Source organism: Piliocolobus tephrosceles, chromosome 1, assembly GCF_002776525.5.
Source record: "Piliocolobus tephrosceles isolate RC106 chromosome 1, ASM277652v3, whole genome shotgun sequence".
NCBI lineage: Eukaryota > Metazoa > Chordata > Mammalia > Primates > Cercopithecidae > Piliocolobus > Piliocolobus tephrosceles.
Window position 1 is genome coordinate 128,802,531 of NC_045434.1, and position 14,010 is coordinate 128,816,540.

The window sequence follows — 14,010 nt, forward strand, 5'->3', positions numbered from 1 at the left end:
CACCTGAGCCCAGGAGTTTGAGACCAGCCTGCACAACATAGTGAGATCCCCATCTCTAAACAAAAGAGAAAATGATTTTTAGTTGACCCTTATTATAACTTTGATGTAAGTACATTACAGTACAATTTTTCAAGTCCACATATGAGGGGGTAGTTTTTAAATGTATGAATGAGGAATAATTACTTTGTTGGTTAACTATCTAAAGGGCCTGAAGGGGACAGGGGAGTTAGAGTGGCCATTTCCTAAGAAACAGACAAGTATTTTACAGTGGGTTTTACTGCAGTTACATAAAGCATGGTTCTAGTTCACTTAGGAAGCATCATAAATATTTGGAGATATAATACATTAAGTTCTTTTATGGGAATTCAGTACTATTATTTCTAGCATGGTTAATAGTGCCCATAAAGGAACTCAGTATGTTGCATGGGAGGTATTTTTCATTCCTTCTGTATAATTAGCCAAATTCTTGACAGGCAAAATTGGGTGACCAAGGAAACCTCTCTGAACTGGTTAATCTCATCTTGACGGTGGCTGATGGAGACAAAGATGGCCAGGTTTCCTTGGGAGAAGCAAAATCAGCATGGGCACTTCTTCAACTGAATGAATTTCTTCTCATGGTGATACTTCAAGATAAAGAACATACCCCTAAATTAATGGGATTCTGTGGTGACCTGTATGTGATGGAAAGTGTTGAATATACCTCTCTTTATGGAATAAGCCTTCCTTGGGTCATTGAACTTTTTATTCCATCTGGATTCAGAAGAAGCATGGATCAGCTGTTCACACCATCATGGCCAAGAAAGGCAAAAATAGCCATAGGACTTCTAGAATTTGTGGAAGATGTTTTCCATGGCCCCTATGGAAATTTCCTCATGTGCGATACTAGTGCCAAAAACCTAGGATATAATGATAAGTATGATTTGAAAATGGTGGATATGAGAAAAATTGTGCCAGAGACAAACCTGAAAGAACTTATTAAGGATCGTCACTGTGAGTCTGATTTGGACTGTGTCTATGGCACAGATTGTAGAACTAGCTGTGATCAGAGTACAATGAAGTGTACTTCAGAAGTGATACAACCAAACTTGGCAAAAGCCTGTCAGTTACTCAAAGACTACCTACTGCGTGGTGCTCCAAGTGAAATTCGTGAAGAATTAGAAAAGCAGCTTTATTCTTGTATTGCTCTCAAAGTCACAGCAAATCAAATGGAAATGGAACATTCTTTGATACTAAATAACCTAAAAACATTATTGTGGAAGAAAATTTCCTACACTAATGACTCTTAGTTCATTTGGACATAGTTACAATTTTAAGAAACTTGCCACTTTTAAAGAACAATTTTGAGCATTAAAAAAATGGCTTCAGATTCCTGCCAGTTACACAAAACTCCTTCCCCCAGGCCTGAGAAGCCACCAGTATGTGATTACTGAAGTAATGGCAGGTGTAAGATCAACAGGTCCCCAAGATGTCATTCCTGCCCTTTTAGAAGCCCTGTTACATCTCCGAAGTATGTTCATTATTTAACTATTTTGACTGACTTTAAAAACCAATGCTGTGAAAAGCCTCATTCCATAAACATCAACAGTGAGTCATCTGTAGATTTACCTTAGCCAAAATACCAATGCTGGAAACATTGTGTTTGCATTGAAGCTGCTGTTCAACAAGAAAATTTATAAATTTACTAATGTCTTAGCATGGTAAAGTTTGCACATTAACAGAAATCAAGACTGCAAAGCAGGTTAAACTTGCTCCTTTATAAACAGATGTTGGGTTAATAGCATGGTTTATTCTATTAAAGACTTATACACCCATTTTTAACCTCATTCAGCCATCAGCTGTTATGTGTAGCTTAACAATGTTTCAAGTGGCTTACTTCAAGAAATCTTATACTTGACAATACACCAATTTTATTGACTGAAAATGGATGAACTTTCCTAAAGATTCAAAGGGCCCATCTTAGTATCAACACAGCTGACTTGAGCCCTTCAAAACTGACATCTTAAGGCCCAATCAAGATCCATATATCCTGCCACTGATCTTTGTGCAAGTGGGACTGTAAGTGCAAGACTAAAATAAATTATAGCAGACTTTTTAGAATAACTTTCCATTTTCAAACAGTATATATCCTGTGGGCCAAAGGGCTATTTCTTAAAGAGGCATGTAAATGTATTCATCTGATGTTTTTTTCCCCACGTAAACTTGATATTCAAGGTTTAATATTTGCTCCTTTCATATTTTCACACATATACTCAGATTTGGCATGTACCTTTCAACATCTCCATAAAATTAAACACCTTTTGGAGAAAAGATCCAGTATTTTCTGCTCAAAGGTTTCACCTATTAAAGTGGATATGTTAAAAATCTATGTGACCTTCACTGGACAGCTTTCTCTCAAAACTTTCCTTCAACGCCATGGATTAGCACCAGTTTTGTTTACTTTAAGGTACTTTTCCCATTAATCATCTGGTTATAATAAATGGATGGAAGAAGTATTTCCCAGTGATGGCTGGTCTGTTGCTTGCCAGGTTTTTAGGAAGAGCTGTTCATCATACAACATAAGGGATAATGACTCCTGTCAGGTAAAACAGAAGCCCAAGAAATAACAACTTTTCTTAAAAAGTTACACTTATTTTCTTGGAGGAAAAAACCTGTCAACTCCTTTGCTTTTATAAAATATTTCAGGATATTTCCTATAAGGTTCGTAAGAATAAGAGCTTAACACAGAAGTAGTTTCTGTCTGTACGTTTATTGCCTATATCTGAAAAATCATATTGTTTGGTTTAGCTCTCAGCAGCCCGCTCCTGAGCTCTGAGGAAGCTTGCCTTCTTTTGAGCTACCCGATCCTTCTTCTGAGCAAGAGACATTTTGGGACGGTTCCACCTACAAAAGATAGGAATATATATTTTTTAAACCATAACTGAAGAGAACAGAGAATAATTTAAAATTTTAATTTTAATAAAATTTATTTTAAGAGAATATTTAAGACTTTGGAATCAGAAGGAGGCTAAAAGTTCAAATACATTTACTTATGTATGATCTTAAGGTAACTTTCCCAAACCCCAACTTCTATAATGTCCTACTACCACAGGGTCAAAAGTCAAATAGAAGACACGTTCGATCCAGCAATCCCACTTCTAGGTATTTGCCCAAATGTTTTGAAATCAGTTTGTCCAAGAGAGTGGCACTCCCATGTTCATTGTAGTATATATTAATAACAACAGATAAATGGATAAAGGAAATGTGGTATACATATACATAATGGAATATTACTTAGTCTTTAAAAAAGATGGAAATTGTCATTTGCAACATGAATGGAAGTGGAGAATATTGTGCTCAGTGAAGTAAGCCAGGCACAAAAAGACCAATACTTCATATTCATATAGAATCTAAAACAACGTAACTCACAGAAGCAGAGAGAAGAATGGTGGTTACAGAGGTTGGTGGGTGCAAAGAATGGGCAGATAGTCAAGTATAAAACCTCCAACTGGAGGAATATGTTTTTTTTTTTTCAGTTCTATTGCACAGCATGATGAATACAGAGTATTGTACGCTTCACAATTAAGAGAATAAATTTCAAATGTTCTCGCCACAAAGTGTTAAGTATTTGAGGTGAATGTTAAATACACTGATTACTACACATTGTATTTGTAGGCCATTACATCACTTTATGCTTACATGTTCATCAAGTATTACTTTCTATTCCATTTAAAGATCAAAACATGAAAGAGCAACAAAAAGCAACTTTTTTGTCAGCCAATAAAAAATGCAGTAACCAGTACTTATACTGTACTAGGATAGAAAGCCACCTCAGTAGTGTCTGAGGCTAACACATTTCTATCACCACAGTTACTTTTGCAAACCTGGTTCCCTTCGCTTCTGCCACATCATGCAGAGCTAGTGATCGAGTTTGCACAATTACACCAAGTCTGCCCCACGTGGGAACCACTCCTAACTTGTTTTCTTGAAAAGCCAAAAAAAAAAAAAAGACGTACCTCTTCTTTTTAACTTCTTTCTTGGGCTTCTTTTCATAGACTGGATTCTCTCGTATAGCAGCATGAGCTTTCTTATACATCTCCTCCATCTGAAACAAAGGAAAGCAAACAGTACTTGGTTTCATTTCATATGCCCTACTATATTAATGCAACCATAACTTATTTTGTCCTTCTAAGTCAGATTCTCAAAAGGAACTAAACTAAATCAATGTTGGTAAACACTTTAACTTCTAACAAATTCCCAATTTTTGCCTTATGCAATGTGAATTATCGCTATTCATACAACTCCATCTTAAGAAAAAAAAATCAGGTCAGGTGTGGTGGTTCATGCCTGTAATCTCAAGCACTTTGGGAGTCTGAAGTGGGAGGATCACTTGAGCCCAGGAGTTTGAGACCAGCTAAGGCAACATAGTGAGACCTGTCTCCAAGAAAAAAAACTAACTAGCCAAGTGGCAATTATTAATGGTGGCATGCACCTGTAGTCCCAGCTGCAGAACTACACTTGAGTCCAGGAAGTCAAGGCTGCAGTGGCACAATCACAGCTCACTGGACCCCAGCCTAGGTGACAGAATCAGACCTCATCTCTACCAAAAACTTAAAAAAAAAAAAAAAATTAGCAGGGCATGGTGATGCACACCTGTAACCCCAGCTACCTCGGGAGACTGAGGTGGGAGGGATTGCTTGAGCCCAGAAGTTTGAAGTTGCAATGAGCTATAATTGTGCCATTGCACCCCAACCTGGGCAACAGAACAGAACAAGATCCTGCCTCAAAAAAATTAATAAAAAAAATAAGAAAAAGAAAAATTTGCATGTACTTCTGAGAAATTCAGCCACACTTCTTGAGTCACTCTAAATCAAATTTTTGTCAGCAGAAATACTGCGCTTCTCATTTTTTTTTTTTTTTTTTTGAGACAGAGTCTTGCTCTGTTGCCCAGGCTGGAGTGCAGTGGCCGGATCTCAGCTCACTGCAAGCTCCGCCTCCCGGGTTTACGCCATTCTCCTGCCTCAACCTCCCGAGTAGCTGGGACTACAGGCGCCCGCCACCTCGCCTGGCTAGTTTTTTCTATTTTTTAGTAGAGACGGGGTTTCACCGTGTTAGCCAGGATGGTCTCAATCTGACCTCGTGATCCGCCCGTCTCGGCCTCCCAAAGTGCTGGGATTACAGGGTTGAGCCACCGTGCCCGGCCTGCGCTTCTCATTTTAAAATGCTGTCTGGCCTAGATTCTTTCATTCAAGAACAAGTGCCAAAAGTATCAGTTAAGATGATGAATGTATGTGACCAAGAGTCACAACACTGACATAGCTTAACTTAGACCAAGGACTGGATACAGGCCAACAAGCAAATTCATCTGTCATCCCACAATCCCTAGGCTTTTGTTTTCCATCTTTATTTCACAGGCCTTTTAAAGTAATTCCCAGCATTAAGTACCAAGGACATCTTCTGTCTTTCACTACTACCAATCCCTAGTATCTGGTGGTAATATAAGGCCTCTAGGACCAGAAAGATGTCAGAAATTTTCCTGAAAAGCCAACCGATCAGTTATGTTATTGGGCAATTTTTTGTTTTATTTTTTGACACAAAGTCTTGCTGTTGCTCAGGCTGGAGTGCAGTAGCGCGATCCCAGCTCAGTGCAACCTCCACCTCCAGGATTCCAGCAATTCTTCTGCCTCAGCCTTCTGAGTCACTGGGATTACAGGAGTGAGCCACCATGCCCAGCTACTTTTTGTATTTTTAGCAGAGACAGGGTTTCACCATATTGGTAAGGCTGGTCTCGAACTCCTGACCTCAGGTGATCTGCCCGCCTCGGCCTCCCAAGCCCAGGGATTACAGGAGTGAGCTACCATGCCCTGCCAGGGCAATTCTGTTCTAAAACTCACGGGGAAAAAAAAAAAAAAAGCTGCAATTCTCTGAATACCTAATAATTATAGCCCACTACAGACTATGTCACAGTAATCCAGGTCTCTAAAATTATTCATTCAATGTGGAGATGTGATTACTACATGTATTTGCATAAAGGTTATTAGTAAAGGAAAATAATGCAAAAATGCTCACTACATTTGAAACCTCAACTACCTATATCCATTTTGAAAGTTAATTTCCCTACCTCTTCTAGCACTCTACTATAGCTGTTCACTAACAAATAACAAATCCATTTGATGACTTTATATATAGTCATTCAACAAATCTAAGTAACCCAGTTCCTTCCAAGACGTCAGACAAGTAGACATGTAGATAATGCCATGAATCAGGTAAAGACCACTTCCTGTTGGAGACACATCAGATGTCTGCATAGGATTTCAGCAGGCACACTGAAGGATAGAGGCCACTGTAGATAAAATTAATGAGCCAGCTAGAAAAATACATTAGCCAAAAAGTAGTCTAGCTGAAGGCAGGCATGTATACAGGAAAGCATTAGGAAGTAAACATCTGAAAGCACAAACTGTGAGTCTGGAAGTTCTGAGCAAGTATGACATGACTACATCAAGATATAGGTTAGGAAGTAAATTTTGCAGGACTAATAGAATCATCATCTAAAAGTAAACGATCTCTTTTCTTTACCAGGATGAAGTCATAAGTAACAAAGAAATCTAACACAGTAAAAATTAACAAGCACCTACATTACTGATAAAAAACTACTCTTCTTTTCCTAACTCAGAACTCAAGCTATGTGTTTATTCAGCCTTTACACTGTGTCCAAAGCACAGAAATAACAGAAAGTGATCATTTCCCAACTACAACTCTGCTTTTATCCAAAATAGAAGCTACTACACAGTAACAAAAAAGAACTTGGCTCAGGCACAATGGCTCTCATCTGTAAGCCCAGCACTTTGGGAGTCGTTCTTGCATACATGACTCCCCTCATTTCTACAACATCATGCAGACCCGGTGATCAAATCTCTTTTCCTGTGTACATGTCTGAGATAATTGGAAAGCCCAGAATATAGCACACATATGCTACAAAGAGCTTCCCTCCCAGATGGTACCAAATAAGTGAAGTTTATTATTTAACACCTCCTATCAAACAAAGCAGATTACAACAATGATTACAGGAATGACATCTACAAATACATAACAGCCAAAGCATAAAAGGTAGCCAAATCTTCATTTACTTGAAGTCTCCCACACTTGAGCATCTAAAAGATTACTAAAAGAATGTTGACACATCTAGCTCAGTACTACCCTGAAACATACCTATATAACAATGTTACCTGCCCCCAAAACAATAAACCTATTTCTATAAATTAACCAATATAGACATTTTTAGGTAAATGTTTTACCATGTCTGGAGTTACACTGTTCTTTATGTATTGAGAGAACTGTTTCTTGTAAGCATCTTCATCTTCTTCCATTAAATAGCGCATATAATCTGCAACATTCTGGCCCATGATGTGCTTCCGGTGTACTTCTGCATTAAATTCCTTGCTTTCAGAATCATAACCAGGGAATCGTTTGGTACTAAAATAAAGTTATTCATATTTTAGTATAGACTCACTTAACTTAGTTTACTAGTAAGAATTTACTTCAGTAGCTGCCATCAGTCCCGTCTTGAAACAGTTATCGCATCATATGCAACCAAAGGACCAACTACTGACTGCTCAGTTAGTGGGATATCATCATTCAGCAGCTCATCTCTGAATTCCTGGACAGAAAAGAAATTCACGCTACAAACACCTTTAAAAGCCATTACCAAGGCTTTCTACCACTGCAAAATTAGTTATCCAGCACATTAGCACAGAAGGAGTTTCAAAACTTATACTCTAAATCCTTTAATTTTCAGTGGGTACATGGGAATAAGTGATTTGTCCAAGATCACAGTTAATGAAATTGTCAAGTGAGAATGTTCTTGGTGTACTTGCAACTAACTCCCCCCACCCACCTCCACATCATAAAAGCAAAATTTCAGTTAGGTTGTATTTTAGGCTTACCAAAAATTACTATTTCTTGGTTAAATCACCAAATACTAAAATATTCCTAAGAAGTTAATAAATCAAGATGCATAGACTCAACAATAAAAAATACAAATTAACCTACTTAACTTCCCAAAATGGCCTACAATCTTATTCCTAGTTGCAGATTTAGAAATCTCTCATAAGCCTTTTCCTCAAACTCCTTATAAAATTCTAGGATCCACCTTTTTGCATAATTCAGCAAATCATTTTTATTCTGATTGAAAAAAGAAAGTACATGGAGAAAGAGGATGGAGTTGCTCATTGCTAATAAAAATTAAGTCATATGCAAAAGGTAGTGGTTTCAATCCCATCTCTTTAACTGGCCCGAAAAACTTGGACAAATAACTCTGGGCCTCTGACTCTTAATTTATAAAATGGGCTATAATTCCTTCCTGCCCTATCAGGTTTCTCCTGCATGGTACCTAGGCATACAGGAGGCATTCAATGATAGCTACTTTAATTCAGTTATCTCCACAACCCAACTAGTTAAAAACAGGGAAGTACCAGAATCCAGGCACCAAGATCTTAAATAGTATTCTTACCTGTGAGGGATAGACAAGCCTCCATCCACAGCTCCCTTCAGGGCGCCAAAAACTTTATTGCCAGTGGTAGTTCTGGCAAGGCCTGCATCCAAATAGCAGGTAAAGGCACCTGGCTGACCATCAATGCTTTCCACATTGTATTCATCGCCAGTCACCTCCACTTGGCCTTCATAGATCTTGTCCATGCCAAACCTATTGAGAAGCTATTAAAGAAACCAATGTAAATGCTGGTTTGAATTATTCAAGCTGTTCTAAAATTAAAATAGCTTATGTCATAACCGTAAGCTATTTTGGACATCTGGAAAAGAAAATTTCCTTCCACACCCACCCCTTTCACCAGATCCCCTTGGTCATGAATTTTTAAATGCTATTAAAAAAAAAAACTTAGAACATTCAATTTCACCTGAAACAATTTTGTTTTATGACTTCTGCATCTTTGCTACATGTCCACACTTGACTTATGCAGCAATCAATGAAAATGTATAAATTTGATTCTTACACTTACTCAGGGAGGTTATCTCCACATCCAGTATATTTGTTTAGAATAATTCATCAACTAAATATTTTGATGCCATAACATGTAGTTTAACTTAATCTGGAATAAAATTTTAAGGGTAGAATCCTGGACAAAAGGAGCATCTTTCGTGGCTCTATACTCCAACTACATTATGTTACCCTGAGCCACTCCTCTGCTGGTACACAGTCACCTAGGTACGGTTCCACAAGTAGTGCCTTTAAACCAAATCATTCAAACGTTGTTTATAACCAATGATGTGAGTTGTGTCATCAACCTTGATGCACATGCTTAACAATTCCATTGCAAAACCAGGTCAAAAACTGAGATAATAAAAATAAGGCAAAATCCCATCTTCATCTGCTAGCAAAATAGAGCATATACAGGAAACACTGCCAACCAGATGGAAAAATGTTTAGAACAAAAATGAATCTTCCCATCAATGACCACTCTCCAAAACACTAAGATTCTCTTTTTTTTTTCTGAGATGGAGTTTCGCTCTTGTTGCCCAGGCTGGAGTGCAATGGCGTGATCTCAGCTCACTGCAACCTCTGCCTTCTGGGTTCAAGTGATTCTCCTGCCTCAGCCTCCCAAGTAGTTGGGACTACCAGCACACACACCATCATGCCCAGCTATTTTTTTTTTTTCTATTTTTTTTAGTAGAGACAGGGCTTCACCATGCTGGCCAGGCTAGTCAAACTCCTAACCTCAAGTGACCCACCGTTCTCGGCCTCCCAAAGTGCTGGGATTATAGGCTTGAGCCACCGCGCCCAGCCAAGATTCTCCAGTTTTAATGTGCATATAAATCACTTGATATTTAATCAAAATACAGAGGGTCTAGAGTGGCGTTCCCACGAGTCTGCATTTTTAATGTTTGCCAACATCCAGAATGTGTACCTAAGTAGCAAGGGTCTTCACTGTCCAATTAAGTAGTCACTAGCTACAAGTAGATTTTTTTTATTTTTTGAGACGGAGTCTCGCTCTGTTGCCCAGGCTGCAGTGGCCAGAGATCAGCTCACTGCAAGCTCCGCCTCCTGGGTTCCCGCTATCCTCCTGCCTCAGCCTCCGGAGTAGCTGGGACTACAGGCGCCCACCACCATGCCGGGCTAGTTTTTTGTATTTTTTTAGTAGAGATGGGGTTTCACAGTGTTAGCCAGGATGGCCTCCATCTCCTGACCTCGTGATCCGCCCATCTCAGGCTCCCCAAAGTGCTGGGATTACAGGCTTGAGCCACCGCACCCAGCCAAGTAGATTTTCAAATAAAAGTTTACATACTGCTGGAACTCAACAGCCGTAGGTTGCTAGTGGCAGAACCACTGGACAGCAAATTACAGATTTGTGTCACTGCAGAAAAGTTTATTGGAAAGAGCTGACCTAGACAGATCCATAAACAGGGCAGAAAACTGGAAGCAGGCACTGTCCTGAAGCACAACTGAAGCTATCTTATCCATTTACAAACATCTTACAGAAAACTCTCCAAGCAATGAGCCGCAAACTACATCAATTAAAGTCATCTTGTACATACCCTGCGGGCCAGCAGCAGGCCAGTACAATATGCTGCAGCATAATTTGTCAGGCCAACCTTCACACCGTATTTTGGCAGTTCGTGTGCGTATGCTGCGCAGACTATCATATCCCCCTCTATACGGGCATAAGCAATCTATAGTAAGAGAAAAACGAGGTTAGTAATCTGTTGCTTTCACTGTCTCATTACATCTTAATGATTTCTTTTCAAAGGAATAAAAAAAAAAACATTGATGGACATAGATGTGCATCACTTAAAATGCTTAAGACTCTTAGCTGGGTTACTAGTAAATTAGAGGTACTTAAAAAGTCAAAGAGGAATATCCAAATATTTCAATCATCTTTTGAACTAAACATAACTAAATTCAGCAAAGTCTCAGGAACCTAATGTTTAGTTATCTGAACTTGGGTACAGAGGAAGACAATGCCTTCACAATCAACAAATTATTTGACCAGAACACAAGTGTGCCCACCTGCTACAAAATATCAATAAATCTTAACTCTCAGAATTTCTCCTAGTTGTAAAAGCCCAGGATTCTAGCTTTCAGAGTCCAGTGAGAGTGCTCTTGGTACAAGAGCAAACTGATACTTCCTAAAGGTCTTCCATGTGGGAGCCACCTTTGTGTATTTTATTAAAACCCATTTCAAAGAATAAGCAGAACAAGCTTAAAGCCCTGTTTAACTCGCAACTACCTCTTCAGTGGTTAAGTGGCATACAAGGCCATATAGGAAAAATAAGGACAAACCCTATCCTTCCACTGGAATTGGGATGGGCAAGAACTTCTCACTTGCTTCTAATCTCCCCATCCCACACACATAAAATAAATCAGTCTCTTGCTCTGTCACCTAGGTTGGAGGGCAGTGGTGTGATCTCACTTCACTGCAGCCTCAACCTCGGGGCTCAAACCATCCTTCCACTGAGTAGCTGGGACTACAGGCGCGCCCCACCATGCCCAGCTAATTTTCTTACATTTTTTGTGAAGACAAACTCTCACTATATTGCCCAGGCTGGTCTCAAACTCCCGGGCTCAAGCAATCTTCCCAAAGTGCTGGGATTACAGGCATGAGCCACCGCGCCCAACCAAGAGCATTTTTTAAAGTACCAATTTCCCAGGCTCCAATTATAGACTTACTAAAAGGAAAAGAAATTATTCACTGAATGTTTTTGGAGGTGCTAGACAGCCCTTCTAACACACACACCATGTGCTTTGCTTCCCAAGCACAATTTCTCTAGCAGTAAAAAAATAAAAAAAAAAAAAAAAAAAGGGGGGGGGGAATGTCTAGAATATAACTTACCTGACAAATGATATCTCTGTTTGTTACACGAACTATCATCCTGTATTTGGGTGTGTTGTATTTATTTTTATCCTGTATCACCAAGCGTTTCCGAGCATAGTAATCAGTTTTACCCTCTGAGAAAGAAAAAAATAATTTTAGAAAAGATACTCCACTGCATCTGCAAAGCAGATTAATATTGTAAACACAAAAAGGTGACAGTACCTCGTCGTCTTCTAAATTTCACTTGGTATCTCTTAAAGTAGGCCTTATTCTTAACAACTTTAACAAACCCCTTAAAGAAAAAAGAATGTTATTAAAACTTTGATAATGTCTTAGCCTATGATACTTTTGACACGAATTAACCATGCAACAAAGTAACACTTGAACTTCAAGAGCAAAAACAAACTGTCACTTGCAGAATCCCATGTTTCACAAGCAACTAGGGTCAAGAATGTTTTTCCTCTACTTTCCATGTCACAGACTGATAGTTTTATAAAACACAATAAAAACGAATCATTAGAGAAATATGGAATAAAAAACATACAAAATGCAGATCCCAATTTATTACATTTAAAGGTATAAAATTATTGTTACATTGCTTTCAAAAGGTTTTAAACGCTCTCAATTTCCGTACTTGTTTCTTCGAGGACCAGCACCACCAACTGTCCCAAACTTTTGCGAAGCACTGCTCTAGAAAGCAGTCAGTGGCGCCAAACGTCAGTCTGTTCGGAACACGCTATGTCCCACTTCGAAAATCTAGCCTCAAATAACAACTACATACCTCTCTCGCTTCCCACATATATTTTTCAAAAGCCTAAATTACCTGCCACAAAGCTTAACTGGGTAAGAGCACATTCAGCAATAATTCCCCACTAAAAGAGCACTGTTCCCCATCAGCTAAAGAACATTTCATCCCACCCTTGGGGCCCTACCCCAATAATTAATAACTCGTCCGGCGACGGACTCTAGAGGAAGAGGCAGGAGGCACGTATTCCACGTTAAAGGAGTTTCCGGGGCCCAGGGACACCTCCGCCTCCAAGGTCCACTGACAATTTTGGCTTAAAAGCCACTTGCTTGGCCCACCAGCACAAGCTTCCTAAAAGACTCGCCGGCTCCGACATTCTCCCGGAAAAGCCACGAAGTACTCGGTACTCGGAGCTCGAGCGGGGCCCGAGGACGTGCAGCCCCCCCTCCATTCCGGCGTTCTCCAGCTAGGCTGAGGCCGACTGCTTGCGACCTCTCACGCCGGGCCGCTTGCCAGCGCCGCCTCACACTAGACGGCAGTATCCCCACTCAGGCTGTCTAAACTCACCCTTCTCCCCAATCCGCAGTCCAAGCTCTCGCTACCCTTCTTCGCCAACCCCTCCCCCCAAGTTCGCGCACCGGGCGGCAGCCATTTAAGGCCACGCTGGGAGCTGCACCTCGACCTAGTCAGAGCCAGCAATCTAACGCCATCCGGCCCCTGCGACGCGCGACACGAGCCCTAGGCTGGCGTACGGGCAAGAAAAGGGAACCTCCGTGTATCTAGAGCCCCGAGACCGAGACATCCGCTCACCATCCTGCGGAACAGAGACCCGCGTCCGCGGCTCGACAGAGACCTGCAGGCCCAGCAGCGCTAGGGGTGGGGGGGAAAAGGGCCACAGCCCTGGCGCAGGCGCAGTATGTAGCGCGGACAGTCACGCCAGTGACGTGTGGAAGAGAGAAGGCGTCGGCCACAAAGCGTTTTACGTTCCGCCCCCTGCTGGCAGGAGGGTGAATGCCTGCACAAGCTCTCAAGGTTCCAACGCTCGGGGTATCTCATAGGATCCGTGCGATGAGGAGGAGCAGGGAGGATTAGTGGAGCCTTTCGCTTTCTTTGCTACAGCGGTTTTGTTTTGTTTTGTTTTGTTTTATTTTGTTCATAACCAACATATTTTGCTTTTCTAAGCAGGAAAAAAAAAATTAAATAGGGCAAGTTTGCTTGGGAGCCCTCTTGCCTTCTCTGGGCTACTCATCCTGGTCCAAAAGTAAACGGACCCACCCTCCCATCTCACCCCCAGGAAGCTTTCCCTGAGAGCCCCAAGCCTGGGATAGGGGCCACTCCTCTGCCTTCTTACAGCAGCTTTCTACTGGCTTCAGCCCACCACAGACTGTCAACTTTCCGAGGGTGGGCCCTGATGTCCACCTCTGACTCTCCAGCACCTAGCAGGGTATCAGCTGCTCACCATCA

General features: G+C 40.7%; 2 protein-coding genes and 2 non-coding genes across 5 annotated transcripts in view; 1 reads left to right on the forward strand and 3 right to left on the reverse strand.

Moving 5' to 3' along the window:
• Nucleotides 1-2,495, forward strand: part of DIPK1A (divergent protein kinase domain 1A) — a 128,824-nt gene extending 126,329 nt beyond the window's left edge. Inside the window, exon 5 of the mRNA XM_023230975.3 lies at nucleotides 474-2,495. Within this exon, the coding sequence (XP_023086743.1) occupies nucleotides 474-1,286 (813 nt within the window). The 3' untranslated portion in view covers nucleotides 1,287-2,495. The remainder of the gene's footprint in view (nucleotides 1-473) is intronic.
• A 232-nt stretch (nucleotides 2,496-2,727) lies between these two features.
• RPL5 (ribosomal protein L5) lies at nucleotides 2,728-13,494 on the reverse strand. Of its 2 annotated transcripts, none has more exons than XM_023230978.1 (8): nucleotides 13,357-13,494; nucleotides 12,024-12,093; nucleotides 11,820-11,935; nucleotides 10,525-10,659; nucleotides 8,486-8,688; nucleotides 7,272-7,449; nucleotides 3,993-4,078; nucleotides 2,728-2,880 (listed from the first exon to the last, which is right to left on the reverse strand). In XM_023230978.1, the coding sequence occupies exons 1-8, from the start codon at nucleotides 13,357-13,359 to the stop codon at nucleotides 2,781-2,783; spliced, it is 891 nt and encodes a 296-aa protein (XP_023086746.1). In that variant the 5' UTR covers nucleotides 13,360-13,494; the 3' UTR covers nucleotides 2,728-2,780. The 2 variants fall into 2 exon arrangements, with proteins under 2 accessions (XP_023086746.1, XP_023086745.1); XM_023230977.1 differs by having other exon boundaries at nucleotides 3,993-4,081.
• LOC111555194 lies at nucleotides 3,783-3,913 on the reverse strand. The gene has a single exon (XR_002735452.1). It is a non-coding gene; the product is annotated as a small nucleolar RNA SNORA66 (small nucleolar RNA).
• Nucleotides 7,522-7,616, reverse strand: LOC111555193. Its single transcript, XR_002735451.1, has one exon. It is a non-coding gene; the product is annotated as a small nucleolar RNA SNORD21 (small nucleolar RNA).
• Nucleotides 13,495-14,010: the final 516 nt, after the last annotated feature.